Consider the following 19,735-nt stretch of genomic DNA (forward strand, 5'->3'; position numbering starts at 1 on the left):
AAACAGAATATCCACTGTGAGCATGTATTTGCCAGGCACTGGCATAGCCTCACAAGAGATAGCTATATCAGGGTCCTGTCAGCAAAATCTTGCTGGCATATGCAATAGTGTATGGGTTTGGTGGTTGTATATGGGATGGATCTCCCGGGTGAGGCAGTCTCTGGATGGTCTTTCCTTCCATCTTAGCTCCGAACTTGAGTTTCATGTGTTTTGCAAATTGTATCTCGGGTAGTCTTAAGTTTCTGGGCTAATATCCACTTATCAGTGAGTGCATATCAAGTGAGTTCTTTTGTGGTTGGGTTACCTCACTCAGGATGATATCCTCCAGATCCATCCATTTGCCTAAGAATTTCATAAATACGTTGTTTTTAATTGCTGAGTAGTACTCCATTGTGTAAATAAATGTACCATATTTTCTGTATCCATTCCTCTCTTGAGGGATATCTGGGTTCTTTCAAACCCAGATTTCAAATGGGCTATTATCAAAACTTATTTTTAATGATGATTCTAAAATGCTTTAACCTCCATTGTAGCCTATCACCCACCAGAGGTAGTAGAAAAGAAAGGATAAGAGGGAAGTGGGCCTGTTTAGAAATAGTTCTTTGGAGCAACTCCTCCCGTCTATGTTGTCTGGAAATCAGCAGTTCAGTTCACAGGTTAGGAGTGGCAAGTTGATCCCCTTGCAAACACTTCACACCAGCAGTTCAGTTCAGTAGAGTCGGGATACCAAACACGAATCAGCAGCAGTGGCACGACCTAGCACAAACAGCTAGCCCTCAGCCTCCGCTCAAGTCAGCAGGAGGGGTGCCAGAAGTTCTTGGCTATGCCTCTCTCAGAGAAGCAAAGATCAGCGAAGAAGACTCGATCATAAGCGTTGCACAGCTAGCTCTATCAGCAAGCCAAGCTCAGCCTCCCTCACTGTCGAGTCCTATTTATACACTCTGCCACGGGTATTTACCACTCAGCCCAGGTCTTGTCTCAGCACATGCGTCTGTCTCAACTGACTTCACTCTGCCAATCAGACCCAGTCCACAGAAGCAGCAAGAAATTGCAGCACCAGAAGTTTTTTGGTGCCTTTCCCTCTGTGGAGTCCCGAGAAATGCAGCTCAACTACACAATGTAAGGCAGACCAGTATATATGTGTTGTTAGCAAAGGATCCTTCATCACATGACCTTTCACATGCTTGTTTTAGCAGAACATCCTTTCTCCTGTGTCTGCTTCAGCAAAACATTACTTCACGGGTCTGCTTTAGTCTTTCACTTGTGTGCACATCAGCTAAACATTCCTTCATGTGTTTGCCCCAGCGAAACAACATGTAACCGACTTTATAAAGAACCCTTAAGTTTCCACTTCAGTGGTCCATGCTACCACAAGGGCCATGCTGGTGTCCTTGATCCTGTTTTGAGGCTGGGGGGCCATGTGGATGTCTGTGGTCTGTGCTGCCACTAGAAGCCATGTTGGTGTCCACGGCCCAGCAGCAGCCTGGGGTCAGGTTGATGTCTGTGGTCCATGCCATAGCCAGAAACTATGTGCAGTCCATGGTCTGTGCTGCTGCTGCTGACTGTGAAAGGACGAGGAAACTTCTTTTGCAGTGGTAGTGATGGCTGCAGACTCGCAGTTGAGAATGAGAGACATAGAAGACTTGTGTGACAACCTCTCTCTCCCCTTCTACCTCCATCCCCCAGCCCCAAAGAAATGGTCTAGACAGGAAGCCATTGAATAGAACTCTTCAAAAATTGTGATAGGGATGTTGAAGTGTAGCTCTTCATAGTTGGTGGCTTCTAGTGGGGGTAGGGCTGGGGAAGGACTCAGTTTTCTTTAAGGGGCTGGCCACTAGGAATTTGATCATGCCTTATAGTGAGTATACAGGCAACATAAACTGGCCTTGGTATTTTTTTCTTCTTTCTCTCTTTTTTTGGGGGGGTGGGGTGGGGTGGGGGGTGGACCTGGGAGAACTGGGAAGAGTGTGTGATAGGGTACATTATTTGAAGTTTTCAAATAACCAATAAAAATATTATGTTCAAACAAAAATCCACAGTACCTACTAAAGAGGTATCTGATTTTGTTAGCACAGTGGTACTCAACCTGTGGGTCAGGACCTTTTGGGGACTGTCAAATGACCCTTTTGCAAGGATATCCTGCATATTGGATATTTACATTTCAATTCATAACCAGCAAAATTAGTTACAAAGTAGCAACACAAATAATTTTATGGTTGGAGGTCACTACAACATGAGGAACTGTATTAAAGGGTTACAGCATTAGGAATGTTGAGAACAATTGTGTTAGCATTTCAGGGAAAAATATTCTTGATAGCAGTAAAATGGTAGGGTTAGGTTAGGGCAATAGACAACATGGAGTGTAGAGAGGTCCTTAGGAGGCTCTTTCAGACAGGAAGTGATGCCAAAGGGGGTGGGAATAAACCAAAGTGTGCTGGGAAGGAACAACATGATCAGGAATTACAAAAAAGTTACAGGTAAGGGAGACCAAAAAGAGTTTTAGGCTGAGAGGCAGACTGCAGAACACTGCTCTCCAACAGGAACATAGGCATGCAAATGGTAGTGCTTTTGAGGTTAGTTTTCAAGACTTGAAGGGGGGATGGGATGCCTGTGTGATCCCTTCCTAGAACTGGCTGGGATTAGGTTGGGTACGTCTACATAAAGATCAGAAGCAAGGCTTGGATTTAGAAGTGCACAGTGGTCATTGTGTAGAGAAGCTTGGGAGTTTAAAAGAATTTTCAGGAGACTTTGTGGGGTTGAGTGGATTAAGTCCTGGAAGCCATGACATTTGAGAGGAGCCTGTAAAGGGAAGCTGAGCTCAATCAGAATCGGAAAAAAAAATCTTCAAGAAACCCGTGGTTAGGAGCCCTGCTCCTAATCTGAGAAGCTGTGTGCAGTTGATAGCTGCTAGGAGAGCGACAAGTCTACTTTCTCCAGTGGACTGACAGGTTACATCAGCCCCGCTCCAGACCGCATGTCCACACATCCGCCAACACAAAACAGCTCCACCTTTTCTTTTCTTTCTTCCTTTCTATTTTTCTTTCTTTCTTTTTCTTAGAAAATATGAAGTTGGAGGGCAAAGAATATGATCAAAGTATACTGTGAAATTTTAAAAACATTTATAAAAATTTTAAATTAGCCTTTTTAATGTACAGAATAGTAAGTATAAAATGTTCCCAAACGCCCTATCTCTTATCCCACAAAAATTCTCTATTAACATCTTGTATTAATTTGATTCATTGTTTAATGATGAATGAATGTTCATATGTTAAGTCCATAGTTTAGAGTGTACACTCTTTGTATCAGACAGTCTTCCTCCCACCCCACATAGAAAACAGTAGGATGAGCATTCTGAAGCAAGAAGCGAATGAAAGGAGGAGGACTGGGTGGTGTGTATAGGGTTTGTTGCAGTTGATACTATTTTGAGTTGAACATGCTTCTTTGCTGAAACAAGAGCTACAGAAAGTGGGAAATTAGTGATTTTTTTTTTAAACTAGGGGAAATGAACCTCTCATTCAACAAATGTTCGATAAGCATCTCACTACAAGCCCATGAGAGTCTAGCTCCTAGAAGTATAGCATGAATAAAATGGCTAACTTTCCTGTGTTGTGTACAGAGGACACCTGTAGTAAACTCAGAACCCAAAAGCAGAATGATAGAGAAAAACAAGCCTCAAGAAACAGGATTGCAGTGAGATGAGAGATTGAGGATGGGGAGGTACTGTTCTTATTAGACAAGAAAAGACACTTCTGAAGAGGCAGAGAGACTCTCGAATAAAATGAAATGTAGCTGAGGGGATAAGAATTGGCCTCTTGCCGTTTGCAAAGTAATATATACACTAAGCTTGAAATTAATGCTTTGTATAACAGAAGTGCCCCCATCCAGTAGTTCTCACCATTCATATTTATTACATGCCTAAGGGTTATAAATTTGTGCTAAAAAACTTAGTTTCTTCATTTTAAAATCTTGCAACTCCTATCAAAGTTCACTCCCTACCATGGTCCTTATACTTTGGTCCTTTATCATTCTCTCTGACCTGCTTCAAAACACCTTCCTCCTGGAGACTCTCTGTCACCGTTGTCAGGGGTGGACTCCCAAGGACTGGTCCTCAGGAGTGCTGCCACCTTATCTGACCGTAAGGGTTGTCAGCACTTACAGCTGACATAGAGTTTTTATTCACTGTGCAACAGGTGCCATAGGTTGTCATCCTCTTTAATTCTCCTGACCCCTCTGGGGCAGGTGTCCCCATTTGACAATCTGTGAAACCTCTGGAAGGGATCTTCCACAATCACTCCCGGACATTGGATTTGAACTCTGATTTTTGGCACTTCAAATTCTTGATATTTAATAACACCTATAATTTGCTTCACGTCCAGTGTGAGATAAGTAACTTTGTCCAATTTGTGTCTCAAGGGCAAATACGTGATATCTTAGTTCTTTTTTATTCTGGCTGACAGTTCAATGTACATCCTATTTCATCCAGGGAAATGAAATTAGCAGGAGCTTGAAGACTGCTGGTTACACATCATCCACAAATCAGGAAACAGCAGGTGAACACAGGCTAGTGCTCACTTTCTCTGTGTTCGGCAGTCCAGGGTCCCCTGCCCAAGGAATGGAGCCACCCACAGTTCAGATGGCTCTTCCTACATCAGTTAATGTAATAAGGTCACTCCTCACAGGCGAGCGCAGAGGCCCACTTCCCAGGTGATCTAAATTCTGCCAACAGTTGTCAACACTAATGATCACAGGTAGAATGGGAAACTGAGGTAGCTGAGGGGTCCTAAGTGCTGGGTCCTCATTGTGACCGAAATCCAGGTTCTTAAACTGTGGTGCTGTGTGACTGAATGAGTGTTCTGACATGTATAAGTTATGTTGTTTAATTAAGTGTTGAGATTCTGAAATTACTATTTGATTTGTTCTTCACTGAGTCACGATCTAATCACAACTTCTGAGTTCTGGTGACACAGCAGCAGAGGCCATAAAAACCTTTCTGTGTGCGGGATCACAAACCATTCCTGGTGCACAGCATTCAGCTTTACAGAAAGATGAGTTCTAGGGTTTCTGTGTGTTTGTTTTGTGTTTTGTCATCAGAAAGCCTTTTAAAAAGTAGGGGTAGTTTCAAAGAGGATGTTTATAGATTGTAAGGTGCTTAGGAACTGTACAGTGTTTTGAAGTGTCTATTCAGCACTTACTGATGTTATTAATTACTGCTATTTTGTGGGGTGGTAGCATGCAAGTTGGTGGCAACCTATAGGGCATCTAGAAATGAACTAACAGTAATGATTTTAAGCTTTCCCAGGGTTCTTTTCAGTGAACTGGAACAGTTAACCCTGAACAGTCAGGGTTCTTTAAAGTAGCAGAACCTATAGAATGAATCTTTCATTTATATTTGTTTATGGGATTTATATATATGTGTGTACAGAAGGTCTGAGAATCCAGTAGTTGCTCAGTTCATGAGGCTGGATTTCTCACAGGGTCTTCAGTATACACCGGACGGAGTCCTGGAAAAGTAGGTTCCCAGTTGTGTGTGAGAGAGCAAGCAAGCAGGCAGAAGGGAAGCTTCCTTTTTCCATGTTCAGCAGAAGGTGTGGCCCAGATTAAAGGTGGATCTTCCTACCTCAAAGAACCAGATCAGAAGTGAGTCTTCCTATTTCAAATTGTTTAAGAAAAAAATCTCCCACAGGTGTGCCCAGCCATTTGACTTTTAGTTAATTTTATTGTAGTCAAGTTGACAACCAAGAATAACCATCACACTTGCAGAGTCACATGATCTACACTGCCTTGAGTTTCAGAGTATAGGTGAGGGAAACACTTGTGCCTCTTCCCAGCCTTCCTAGCCTGTGGTACTATCTTCTCTGACCTGTGCTCATGACAGAAACCCAAGAACTTGTGCAATGGGAAGTGTCTTCCTTCATCCCACCCCCCTCATCCCATAGCCATCCTCTGCTGCTCAAGCACCTTCCTTCCTGGCTCATTTCTTTATGATGCGTTCCTTAAAGTGGAGCTGGTGAGTGAGCAAGGGCTGGGCAGTAGAGATCTAGTGCACCTTGTTTGAGTTTAGGTTTTAGGAACGCTTGAAAAGAAAGTGCCACTTGCCTGTCAGTGTGGAAAGTAGGGCCTGGTTTTGCACATTCCTAATAATGTTGGGAACTTACTTATTTGACCATGTTAGTTTGCAGCACCAAATGTAAAATACAGAATATTTTGTGGTTTTGTGTTGGTGATTTCTTTTCTTTTCTTTTTTTATCAGTGATCGTGTTTGGTTTGGTATCTGGTTTTTCTTGGACCAGTTATTTATATATTAAATGTAATTTATTGGTGCTGGTAGAACGTCTGTATATTTTTAATGATTTCATTTTATTGAGCAGAAATGTTGGTAAATGTCTAGATTGATAATAACTTTTTTATTAAATGAAATTAATTTTAAAAATTAACTTCAGAATTTGTGGTAGTTTATGAGATAAGGTGAGAATATAGAGTTTTCTGGATGCTCTAGAAATATGTGGTAGTTAGTGGTGGCTGAGAATTAAGATTTTTCTGAGTCTGATAGTTTGAAGTTGAAATTAAAGGGAAAAATATTAACATAATTTACCCAGAACTATAATGAAGCTTATAAAAGAATATTCTTTTTACGTCTTACTTGCTGTGATTGAGAGCTGTTTCTTTTTTCTCTAGGATTGATGGTTGTCTTGGGATGAATCTCTGCGAACCAGTCAGTGCTAACTCTGACTTACTCTTAGAAGCATTTGGCCTAGTGATGGGCCAGTGGTCTGCCTCTCTGCACTGCCTGCTTTCTAGCTTGTTACCTCACTTGCTGTGGAAAATAGCAGCACCCTGGTGGATAAGCCATTAGCAGATTTTCTTAAACTTTGTCCACTCGTGACTCCAGAAATGTATATAAAATAGGTGAATAAGTCAACTTTACTGATAGTAAATCATAAGGAATTTATTTTAGAACAGTTTGTATGATATACATATTTTACTTTTATAAAGATAGAAAGCAAATCTGCGTACCAGTAAAATGAATGAATGTATTCATGTATTTTTATATAAAGAATTAAATTCTGACTCAATGTATGAGATTGAAAGACATAGAGCATCTTAGGTATTTTTCAAAGGAGATTTTTTTTTTTTGTCTGTATGTCTGTTTCTGTGTATGCATGTGTGTGTGTGTGTGTGTGTACATGTGCCAGAGGACAAATTTCTATGCTAGTCCCTGCCTTCCATCTTGTTTGAGGCCACATTTCTTTTTGGTTGGTTGTTCTATGTATCTATGTCTATCCATGGTCTCTTTTTGTTTATTTGTTTGTATATGTGTATATTTGTATGAATGCATGTATGTACCTATGCGGTGTCTCTGGTTTTTGTTTGTTACTATGCTCCAGTACCCAGGCTGTCTGCTCATAAGCTTCTGAAGAGGATTCTCCTTTCCCTGCCTCTCATCCTGTCAGTTCATGCTACCACACCCAGCTTTCACAGGTCTGGGGATTCAGACTCAGATCATAGTGTTTGCACAGCAAGCCTTTCATCCATTAAGCCGTCACTCTAGTCCTTGACCAATATTTTGATTTTATAATGGTCATTGCTGAGAGTGCTGCTTCACATAAATGCATAGTACAACATGACAGAAATGTTTAGGGAATGTTTTCAGAAATAATTGGAAATTTTGCCCTTATCACAAGCCAAAATTTACTAAATCACCTTTTTTTGAAATTCAAGTCAAGAACTCAAGCAGTGATTTTTAAAATCAAATTTTAAAGTAAAACCAAAGATAAGCTAATTTGATATTTATATGCTGGGGAATAATAATAGGAAAATACTAAAAGTTTTAGTTTTCTATACTAAAGCCATTGTGTTTTGATAGAAGAAGAAAACTTGGTATAGTAGTGAAAGCTCTGTGACATCATAGCTGTGTTCATTAGCACCATAGTTCATTAGTCGTGTGCAATGGTGAGTACAGTGCAGAGAACAAATGTATGTTTCAAACCAAGGCTGCAGTGAAGTCCTGTGACACAGCAGGCAGATACTGCCAGGAAATCTTGCTTCATTATACATTTGATTCTAATTTTTGGTAGTTGCCATTCAGACACCTTTTACTGTTGCCAAATTATTTTTTGATCTCCACATTCATTTATGTAACCCTATATGTTGTCATCATGGCCAACAGCTTAAGAAATTGTACTTCAAAGAATACTTTTAATTTTAAAAAATAATTGTTGTTGTAAATTGACCAACTGTGTGTGTGTGTGTGAGCTATAAAGTGATGTTAGGATTTATGAATATAAATATAAGTAAGTCAAGCCAAGGAACATATATCCACATCTCAGATACTTCTCTCTCTTTTATTTTAAAGGTCTAGTAATGCTCGCACTTCATTCATACAGATTTGATTAATGCTGATGTGATTGTATGCCTCTGCTAACATGTTAGGAAATCTCTAACTCTAGCCTAGAGCCCGAAGCCGGGATTCTGTGGACCCCCCCCCGCCCCCCATTTTGTATGGGGGAATATCAGATCTGTAGGTAGTATTTGTAGTTAGTGATGCAAGCAGGCCCCAAACAGGGTTCTCTAGGCCCAGTTCTTTGCTGGCCCAGAAAACCAGTTGCTGGATTCTTGAGGTCCTCACAAGCCACACTGAGGAAACATTGTATCAGAAAGGTCATTGTGCTTCAGATGACGGGTTAAGACCTGAGTAGAATGAAATCAGTCCTTTAAACAAATCATGAACTATTGCACTGTAACTTACCAAGTAGTGTTTTTACCTGGCTTTAAAACATTTAGCAACGTAAGAAAACACCAGGAGGTAGAAGATGCTCCCCTACCAGTGTCAAGGAGGCAAAATTACTCTAAACCATTGAGCTATCTTCTTTTATTGCCTGCATTTCTATTATTTTAATCGATTTGCCTGTGGTAAACAATGTATTGTTGGGTTCCCCCCCCCCCAAGGATGAAGCTTACCTATTTGTACTCTTTCTCCTCGTTTCCGTGGATACAGCTATGCCATTTATTTTTATTTCTGGTTTTAGTTACCTGGCTTTGATATGCCAGCATCTTTTATAAATTACCTGATCTGTAAAGACAGTATCTCTCTTTGACTTCATCCCATCTGGAACATTAATTCGGGTCTGGTGAGAGTTACGTGTAGACTTAGAGGACTGAGCATAGTTTTACAATTAATCTGGAGGAAATCTAAATGTTTTGTGTGGGACTTATTATAATCTTTGCCTTTTTATGTTTTATAGAAATAAATACCTTCCCTTAATTGATGAAAATGAAAATACAGAAGAAAGAGAAGCAGGTAAGTGGTCCCATTTCTTTTAAGTGTTGTGTCTATTGCTAAAGAGGATAGGCTGTGGCTCACGTTTAACCTCTGACAGTTGCCTGTTGCTTCTGTTCTTTATTCTCCACAGAATAACAGAGCTCTGAGTGAGTAGTGCATGGAGTTTCCCTGCTGCTTCAGTCATGTCCATATAGGAACAGTGTAATTGAACTGAATCAGAGCATTAAAATTAGCCTGGTAGAAACGCTTCCTCTCAGAACAGCTCTTTATATTTTTCTGAGTTATGTGACCAATTCTCTGTAGTTTACATATTAATCATTTTTGGAAATTTAGATTGCTAAAAGTATTTTCCCCCTTTGTGTGTGTGTGTGTGTGTGTGTGTGTGTGTGTGTGTGTGTGTGTTCTGTTCGAGGATCTGAGATAGCTACTGGGCAGGTGCTCTTGCTTCACTGGCCAGGAGTACAAAATGGGTAGCCTGCAACATACATCCACCAAAAAAAGGATCGTTTACCTACATTGTAGAATATACCCCAAACCCTCAAAATTGTTGTTATTTATGATATGCAGACAGTCTTACAGTTCTTAAGGTAATTGTCATTTTATTTTTGAACATTCGGTAAGGTAATCTATTATGTAGTTTTAGTTATGGGGTTTAATTTAAACTTCATGGTAATAGCAGGGTGGGATTTTTGTTTTTTGAGAGGCGTCTGTTTGGGGTTTGTTTGTTGGTGTCTGTCGGCATTCGAGTTAATCTTGATAAAGAAGTGCAGGTTTGCTGTGTAGTCAGTGCATATCAGCCTCCTGAGTGCTGGGACTGTAGAGTTACCCTGCTGTACCTTGCTGCAGATTGGAAACTTTACTTGGAAATGACTGTTCGCTGTATAGGGGCTGGGTTGAATAAATGGAAGGACCTGATCCTGTTCTTTTGTCAGTATTTGGCATTGGGTCACATGGACTATTGACCTGTAAGAAATTGCAGAGCATGAACTGGAAATGAATATTGGAGCCAAAACACTTTGTAGTCATACAGTTTAGGGATGGATAGAAAGAAAGAAAGGGCTTCGGTTTTCATAGAATGAGATTGAAATTCCCACTGGGCCACTTAGGATCTCGGAGCAAGTTCAGCCTCATTTTACACCATGTAGAAAAAGATTAAATGCGGTAGTTAAATACTTAGCATTGGAGAAAGAAGCAAGGGGGAGGGGAAAATCTTAAAAAACATCCATTCTTCAAAAAAAAAAAAAACAAACAAAAAAACCTCATTCCGTCTAGTTTACTTTTCTACTTCTATGAAGATAAATCCATTCTGATCTTTAAATTGTTCAAAATTTTTATCAAGGAAAATTAAAATGAGATGATAGATTTTTTTACAAGTTAATAAAAATTTAGCCATAAATAATCATGCTTCTTATTAACCAGGAAGGGTATAGCAGGCGGCGTGCCAGTAATAAAGGCTTTAAACGTTGATTTTGTGTTGCCAAAGGAAATCTTGGAAAAAAAAACTGTGAAAAGGAATCTCTTAGAGTCTTCTTAACTATGTTAATGAAAATAACTAAACTGCCTCTAAGAAGTGGGTAGAGTTAAATGACTAAGATTACCAAACAGTAGTAGGCAGGCAAAAATTAGCTAGCAAAACAAGGTGTAAGTTGTAATTATTAGAGCCAGCTTTTTGGAGTTGAAAATAACTTAAGGGGACACAGCCTTATCTCACTGAGAACAGACCTATGCAGACCTACCTATCCGTTTGATACTAAGAAGTATAAAGTATGACAGACATGAAATTTGATATACAAATAGTAAGTACTTTAGTAATCTAGATCAATTAATCCAGTTTAAAAAATGTAATACTACCGGGCAGTGGTGGCGCACGCCTTTAATCCCAGCACTTGTGGATTTCTGAGTTCGAGGACAGCCAGGGCTACACAGAGAAACCCTGTCTCCAAAAAAAAAAAAAAAATGTAATACTAAAACTTGGAGCTATAATCAGGAGATAATATAGACTTGGTGACTTTGGGAGAACCTTGCTTCCATGAACAAATACTTAGCAGGCATAGCTGACATTTTCCTTCCTTGAGAAAACACAACGGTGATGGATCGGGAAGAGCAATTAGGAATTGCAGACCTTGAGACCCTTCAACCATGTTTTCTTCCTTGAATGAATGTGGACACGACTTATTCAGTAAACAAATACTGCTGAGTTTTCCACATTTCTGCAAGAAGTATTTAAGTTCTACTTCAGGCCAGACACTGCAGTGACTTAAATGTTCTTCTAAAGAAATGTATAGTCTGCTTACAGAAGGCGGTTAGGGTAGAGAATGGCACCTGACTCAGGAGAACAGGATTTTACAATGTGGGTGGCAGGGTAGTGGTCTGGTATTAAATAGAGACACAGGTAATAATCAGCCCCACCAAAGAACCTAAGGGTGTTTTAGAAGGAACAGGGCCTCTGGGGTCAGCCAAGTCGTGTCAGAGAACTCCACATGGAGGCATCGGCAAGCTCCAGAAGTAACTAGGAGTAAGGGGCAAAAGGGAGGCCTGGAGTGCAGGGCTCAGTTTTTGTGGTGGCAAAAGGTGAACTAGAATAAGTATAGTGGATTTAGCTTGCTGCCATGTTCCTAGCACAGTGTGTCCTCTCAGAGAGGAAGGCATTGACCACCAGAACGGATTGCTGGATCATAGCCCTTGGTTGAAGTAGTGAGAGAGGAAGACTAACCAGCTGATAGCGTGAGTGAGTGAGCAGTTGATGGTGAGACTTTGCAGCAGCATTACCTGTCAGAGCAGGGTTGGTGCCGCAGACCTTCAGTCAGTTTGCGTATCAGTCTAGCAGTTTAAAACATTGTCTTCGTGAGTCAAAAGGATTTCAAATGGACTTTCTCCAACTCCTTCCTCCGAGCAGCACATTCTTTCTTTGCATCTTAATATACTTTACAGGACACTCCCTACCCCACGCATGTACAGTACAATCATTCTATTGGTTTTGTATCTGAAATATGCACTTGAGCCCAGAGTAAAGGCCTGAATAGTAAAAGAAGGCTGACTCGTTGCCTGTGAGTTTCATGAATGGAGCAGGGCACTCGAGCCCCAGGGTGAAGACTTCTGGGCCTCTTGAGAGGGAGGTGAAATGTTGATGGATTCACTGACAAGAACGGACCAAGTTGGCCCTCTTCAGTTCCTGGTGTCTCCTGGTCCCTTGGCTTAGCTTCCGTGTCCTTGCTTCTCTTTGTTCCTTCTTGCTGCCCTGGACTGTTTTTCTTCCGTTTCTTCTTCACTCCAGTACCTCTGCTTCCACAATCCTCCATCCCGTTATGGGACATCAGTGTCCTAGGGAAAAGGTTATCAGCTTCCCCTTCGGTATGCATACATCCATACATTGTGTGTACAGTTTTCTTTTAACCTAGGCTTTTGCCGGTGATAATGGACTAAATGAACTTTTCTTAATTTGAGAACCATTGCCTTGGACTGTAATCTTTTCATTTGTTTTTAAACCTTTTTAATTAAGATGAATGTAGTTCATTTACCTATTTTTGAGGAGTATTATGGGTTAATGAGCTTAAATCAAAGGAACACCACTTGGTTTATGTTCTTTTAACAGCCCCTTTCTGTTTCTGTTTGTACCTTGTTCCTAGGCTTTTGCCCCTATTTAAGTTGGTAATATGAAGCAAATTATTGTTGGCCCCTTGTGGTCTACTATCCCTAGAGTTGTTCCTGTTAGAGCCATTTCAGAGTGGAGACACTGACATAGGATTTTTGTTCTCAGGCTTTTTGTCTCTCCTGTCTCAGAAGTACATAAAAGAAATGTTTTTGTGTCAATTTTTTTTTCCTGCTCAGGAATCTTTTCCAAGTTCCCAACATAAAAAATACTTCCATAAGCCGAGCATGGTGGCACACACCTTTAATCCCAGCACTCGGGAGGCAGAGGCAGGCAGATTTCTGAGTTCGAGGCCAGCCTGATCTACAAAGTGAGTTCCAGGACAGCCAGGGCTATACAGAGGAAACCTGTCTCAAAAAACTAAAACAAAAAATGCTTCCATGTCTTAACAACCCCAACATTTAAATTAAAAATTGTTTTTACTAATACTTGCCACTTCCCCTCTCAATATCAAATAATTGCCTCTTCCCCCTTCGGACAGCGCCAGCTCTGTCACTTGAGGGGCTTAGCTTTGGCAAATTGTTTTCTCTCTCATCTGTAAAATTGGGGTGTGTAGGGGTGGGTTGGGGGGGGTTGTTCCTGGATAATTATCTATGATTCCTGGTAGTGAAACTTTGCGGTAAGTGTGTAAGTAGTAAAGACTGCCTGACCTTTCCCAAAGCAGTGCATATACTCATGTTTAATATGTTTAATCAAGTCTCACCTGGCTGGGCTGCTGACCTAATAACCTCTTATGGCTCCCTGGGAAGTCATGAAAATACACATCAGTGTTTGTCAGATTTCACATCCACAGTCCTCCACTTACTAGCTGTATGGTCAGGGCACAATTCCTTACAATCTCCACTTCCACTTCTCCCTCTATAGACTGGGCACCTTCACACTGACCTTGTTAGATGGTTGTAGAGGTTAGAGGTGAAATTTAGTCTTTTAGGCCTTGAAAGCCTCTTTAATAAGCAAATTACTTCTCAATTTCTTCCCACTTAAAAATCTATTTTATTTTCACACACATTGATTTTTGATCAGAGTCTTCTCCGTTATCCTCTCTATCCCTTCCCCATCCCATCAGATCTTCTTCTAAAGTCCTCCTCCTGTGTTCAACTATGGTTTATTTTCTTCTTTTAAGTTAGGATTGCCCGAATGAGTGCAGACAGGAATCTATTTACTTGAACAAAGGCAACGCACTAGTGACTGTACCACTATAAGACTCCCCTTCCCTCCAGCAATCAGAACTGTTTTCCTGCAGCTCCTGGGGTGGAGGTAGGGCTTATTCAGGCAGGTAGCTACCACTGCTGTGAATTCATGGGTGCAGCAACTGTGTCATGTCCAGAAGATTGTGGTTTTGTATTATTCTTCTTAATCCTTTAATTCTTAAATTGTTCCTACTCCCTTTTCTGAGCTCTTTCCCAAGCCCCACAGGAGGTGATATAGATGTTCTGTTGGGGTTGAATACTTAACAATCCTAGTTTACCCGTTGTTGCACACTAAGAAAACTTGATCTCTAAGGTCCAGGTGTCTAGGGCATGGACTTCATTAATACTCCAGGACGAGCACATAGCATAATTCCTTCCTTTCTGAAAGCACTGAGTCTTGTAAGAACAGCTGTTGCCCACAGGGTTTAGGTTAGTTTATTAGCAGAACGTCACTTACTGTAAAGATCCAAAAGAAAAACCTTTCCTTTCTTTGGTGTTTTCCCCCAGTAATCTCAAGTGCTATGCTGTGAGCCTCAGACTGAGAAAGGGCACCAGAAAAAGCAGACAGGGTGACATGAGGCTGAATTTACAATGTTTTTTTCCCAGCGTGGGCCAGGAAATGTGGGTACAGCTTGGGGAACCAGCACACTGGAGGGAAGCAACACCACCTGGGCAAGTATTTGTGGTTTATAACTTGCCAGGCCTTTTAATAGGAGAGCAAGTACTCAGGAATGGTGCTGCTTCTAAACTGTCACCAGAATGCAATTTTACCATCTTCCTGGAAAGCTGGCTCTCCTGGGCTCCCCTAGGCCATTCTTTGTTCTAGATTAAGGAATGAGTGCTGTCCCTGGAGCTAGCACCCACATTATTATCCAACCATTGCCAACTTATCTTGCTTATGAAATGGCAGGTACTTTTTGGCTTACCAGACTGAAAGTATGAGATGAAACTTCTACCTCTAAAGAATTGTTTCCTTAGAATTGTTCACTGAGAGACTGCTTATATTTGATTGTACTCAGAAATGGCTTTGAAGTTCCCTTTTTGGTTCTACCTCAGCTCCTATGACACGCTTCTGGCATCTGTCACAGGAAAGTTTCCTTCTATTTGGGTAGTCTGATTTTTGCAAGTGGCCAGAGGTATTTGGGACTGAGTCAAGTAGCATTCAATAGCACGCTGAACAGGCCTAGTTTTACTTATTGTCAAAAGCAAACTACCACCACTGACAAGTCTGAGTTCAGTGCCCAGGATCCGTATTCCCACAAGTTGTGCTCTGACCTGATTTTTATATACTAATTATGTACTAAAATAAGAATTTGTGTGGTGATCTGTTTGTGTAGGTGTGCATGCCATGGTGAGTGTGCAGAGGTTTCAGGGCAATTGGTTTTCACCTTTTACAAAGTCTTTTCACCTTTACAAGTGTTCTGGGGATTGAACATGGATCCTAAATTGAACAGGAACATCTTTGCCTGTAAGCCATCTTACCGGCTCATGTGCTAACTTGTGACATATTATCAGCACCATGCTCCTGCTGCATAAGGCCACAGATGGCTGTGTCCTGCTTGCTACTGTATCCCAAGACCTACTAGAACTAACACTTAGTAGCAACTCAAGATACTCACTTCTTACTGACTAAATCTATGTCTTCAAACCTAATAGCACACTTTGTGTAGAGCAGTGAGAGAGAGAGTAATGTGCTTGCTTTCTCTTTCACAGTTGTCCAAGTTAAGAGCTTTGAATCACTCCCCAATGTCGGATGCCTCTGTTAACTTTGACTACAAATCTCCGTCACCATTCGATTGCAGTCCTGATCAGGGAGAAAACATTGAAGAAGCTGCCAATCATTGTCTGCCCCATAAGAACCTCTATACTACTGAAGAGGAAGCTGACACCCTTTTTTCTAGGAAATTGACATCCCATAATGGGATGGAGGATAGTGGAGGCAGAGGTACTGGAGTAAAGAAGAAACGGAAGAAAAAGGAGCCAGGGGAGCAAGAGGGGACAAAGGGAAGCAAGGACAGAGAGCCTAAGCCAAAGAGGAAACGAGAACCTAAAGAGCCAAAAGAACCCAGAAGGGCCAAGGAGCCGAAGAGAGCCAAGGAGCCCAAGGAGACAAAGCAGAAAGATGGTGTCAAGAAGCCCCGGAAGCACCGGGAGGCCTCCAGTACCAAGGAAGGTAAAGAGAAGAGGAGCTGCACTGATTATGGATCCAGGACAAAGTCCAAGAAGGCCAGGTGTGTGCTTTCCTCCTTGTCCTTGCCTTCATGGGGCTGTTTGCCTTTGCCGTTAGCCCAACCCCTAGCCTGATTTGACTATACCTCTGCTGGCCCAAGCTGTATACCTTATTTACATAACTTCTGGCATTAATGGCAGGTGGTATTATCTAATTTCTAATTATTTTCTAATTCTGATTTCCAAAATCACACTTCAAAAACACTTTGCTTTTAGGAAATTCCAAGACTTGCTAACCTTCTTCAGATTCCGTTGGTCCTTTTTAGTGTGTGTTCCTAATATTTAGCATTCTTCATATGGTGTGTTTGTGTTCTTTGTGTCCTGTTAGCAGTCACCCAAAAATGAACCCTGTTTTACTTCCTGGCCATGTAATTTCTTTGTATTCAGTTTGTATCTAAAAGAATTTAAGCCAGGCAGTAGTGACACATGCCTTTAGTCCCAGCACTTGGGAACTGATCTGTTGAGTTTGAAGTCAGCCTGGTTACAGAGTGAGTCACATGACAGTCATGGCTGCACATAGAAACCCTGTCTCCAAAAAACAAATGAGATAAACTACAGCAACAACAGAGTTTAAATGTTAACTTGTCTAAAGTATATTGCATAGGGCATCCTGGATCAGAAAGCAAGGACACGTAGACAGCAGTGACACAGAAGCAGAGGACGCACAGCTCCAGGAGTCAGTGGTATGGTAGTCTCACAGGGCCATGAGCAGACAGAACTCTACACACAAGAGAACCGACTTTCCTCCCAGGTTCTACACTGTATTGCAAGGCCATTTCTGATCTAATTTTCTAGTTCAGTGTCTGGCACAGTCCATAACTCTTCCATAGCTGCTGAAGCAGTGCTGAATAAATGAGGCCAGAGAAGAACATAATGACTTGTGTAGGTCAGAGGCCTAGGCATAGACTCACCATATAGTGCATACCAGGCGAGAACATGCAGCAGCCGCACTCCTCACACAGGAATTAATATCTGCTGTTTGTATGCAGTTATTTCTGCATAGCTTTGTATTTAGACTTTCTGAAAAAAGTTAACAAAAGAATGTATATGCCTTAACTCAAAGAACTCAAGTTTCTGAAGTGTAAATATAGAGGCAAGGTGTCTGTCTGTCTTTCCTGTCAGACCATGAAGTCTCAGGGGTTGATGTGAATGTTGAGAACACAGCATAATGAGGCTACCACTTATCTGTCTGTCTCGGGTCAGAGCACGGAGGTATGTTTTAGAAAGGATTTTAAGTGCAACTTCAAGTTTGCTTTGTGACCAGTTTCCTCTTCGGAAGGATAGTTTGTCAGGACCAGATGGGTAATTCTTAATCTAAGTTTAAATGTTCTTCATAATATTCACTCCCACCGCGATTTCATTTTTATCTATTCAAGAGATTTGAATGTGGAAGGTTCCTAGGGGTGTAGCTGGCAGAGTAGCTATAAAATACTGTCCACCTTAGAAGGGCAGGTAAAACCAGTATTCAGACTACTGAAAATCTTAGAGGCTTTAGTTATCATTTAACATTGGAAGGATACATAGTTAGGATGGTATAGTAATTTTTGCTTCTGCCTGTCATTTCCCTTGTTTGTTGTTTTGGGGAGCTTACTTTTTTTTAAGGTGAAGGAATGTTTGAAGAAGGAAAGTCAGATTAGCAGAGTTACTTATTTCAGTCTTACAGAAAACCGTAGTGACTTGGCGAGTGCTCGAGAATTGGGGTAACTTGGAAAACTGTCCTCTGACATGGAGGACTCAGAGTACTTCTCTGAATTCACCCATATTCTGGTGAGCTCTTATGTTGACATTTTTATGTCTCCTCCCTAAAGTTCATATTGACATTATGTAAGATATCAAACAAGTTAATAATATGCAAACATAAATTATAAATTCTATTTTAGGAAAATAAGGAGTTGTTTCACGAAACAAAATTGAATATCAACTGTTGTGTCAAAATCAAGATTCTGATTAATGAAGACCTTACAGCATTAAATGAAAGGAGTGTGGTTTTGATGTAATTAAACTGAATAAATGAGTGGGTTGGAGATGTTCTTGTCCTTTTGCAGACTGTTAACATGTAACATGGAGGACAGTGAAGTCTTGAGCTTTAGAAATCCAAGAGATGTCCCTCGGTAGGAGAATGGCAGGTAAATAAGGGTGGCCATCTCTTTAGAAATATGGACCCAGGCTTTGCCTGTTCTTTAGGGCTGTATGCCATTAACTTGTAATGATATTCTTCTGTGTAGCCCAGAGAGGGCTTTGAACTTTCCTTTTCCTTTTCCTTTCCCTTTTCCTTTTCCCTTTTCTTTTCTTTTCTTTTCTCTTCTATCTTTGTAAAATTATTTCAGTTCCCTTAATTAATGATTCCAGTCAACCAGTTCTTAGTTATGACAACAGATTGAAATTTTTTTCTTTAGCTGAGTAGTGGTGGTACATGCCTTTAATTCCAGCCCTCAGGAGGAGAGGTGGGTGAATTTCTGTGAGTTTGAAGCTAGCCTGCTCTACAGAGTGAGTTCCAGGACAGCCAGAGCTACACAGAGAAACCCTGTCTCAAAAAACAAACAAACAAAAGTTAATAATTATGGTGTGTGTGTGTGTGATTTACTTTTGGAAATTGGCTCAAGTACTTATTTTTATTTGAGCAGTTATTGATTTTAACCCTGGGTAATACTTGATGGTTATAAATGATTCACTGGTTGCCTGGATTACTGCAGGAGCCTGGCCACTGATTTATAGACTTTCAGCCTCTTCTCCTTCAGTCCTTCTTACTACTGCAGCCCAGCCACTCTTTGTGGAGCATTGCTCTCGCCTCATTTATGCTGACAGTCAGTAATGTTAGTGTTAAATCAAACCCTTTTTCCTGTCTTGATTCTAAATCAGCTGAGGAATAGCCAACAAAGATGGAGATGCAGCAATCGGCTTTATTATTGATTAAACTGAGTCAAAGAACTCACATTGCTTTGTGGTTATAATCAGGGGTCAGGTAGGTCTCCAGGTAAAAAAGTGTGTTTCCAGTATTGTACCCTTTTGAAAAGTAAAGCATGTTTTCTCATGAAAATATAAAAACAAGAAAAGAGGATTTCCTTTTCAATTTGTTTATATTTGCACAGAAACTTCTGGTTGTTACAGTTGCCTTCAGAGCAAACTTGTATTCTTTTTTTTTTTTTTTTTTCCTTATTCGAAAATTTGGAGGTCTGACCCTTCCCATCTTTAATTCTGGAAACAATCTGCCAGCCAGCTAGATTGTTTTCATTAACCCTTTAGAGTACCTGTTTTTCTTGTAGATTGCTCTTGCTGTATCAGCCATAATGTCCCTTTCCCCCAAATATCCTGACTTGTTTCCAATCTTCAAGTCTGAATGCAAAACCCAGCTTTTCCCAGGAGCTTCCCCAAAATGAATGTGCTTGT

General features: G+C 40.8%; 1 protein-coding gene across 9 annotated transcripts in view; it reads left to right on the top strand.

Annotated features, from left to right (window-relative positions):
- Chd6 (chromodomain helicase DNA binding protein 6) overlaps positions 1 to 19,735 on the top strand; it is a 162,763-nt gene that overhangs the window by 43,015 nt on the left and 100,013 nt on the right. For 8 of the 9 annotated variants that reach the window (XM_085832597.1, XM_085832599.1, XM_085832592.1 and 5 more), the window contains 2 exons: positions 9,243 to 9,298; positions 15,833 to 16,350. In XM_085832597.1, the coding sequence (XP_085688723.1) occupies positions 9,266 to 9,298; positions 15,833 to 16,350 (551 nt within the window). In that variant the 5' untranslated portion in view covers positions 9,243 to 9,265. Of the gene's footprint in view, positions 1 to 6,675; positions 6,907 to 9,242; positions 9,299 to 15,832; positions 16,351 to 19,735 lie in introns of all 9 variants that reach the window. The other variant, XM_029474374.2, reaches the window with a different exon arrangement.

This window comes from Mus caroli, unplaced genomic scaffold, assembly GCF_978045245.1.
Source record: "Mus caroli unplaced genomic scaffold, Mus_caroli_1 scaffold_2, whole genome shotgun sequence".
NCBI lineage: Eukaryota > Metazoa > Chordata > Mammalia > Rodentia > Muridae > Mus > Mus caroli.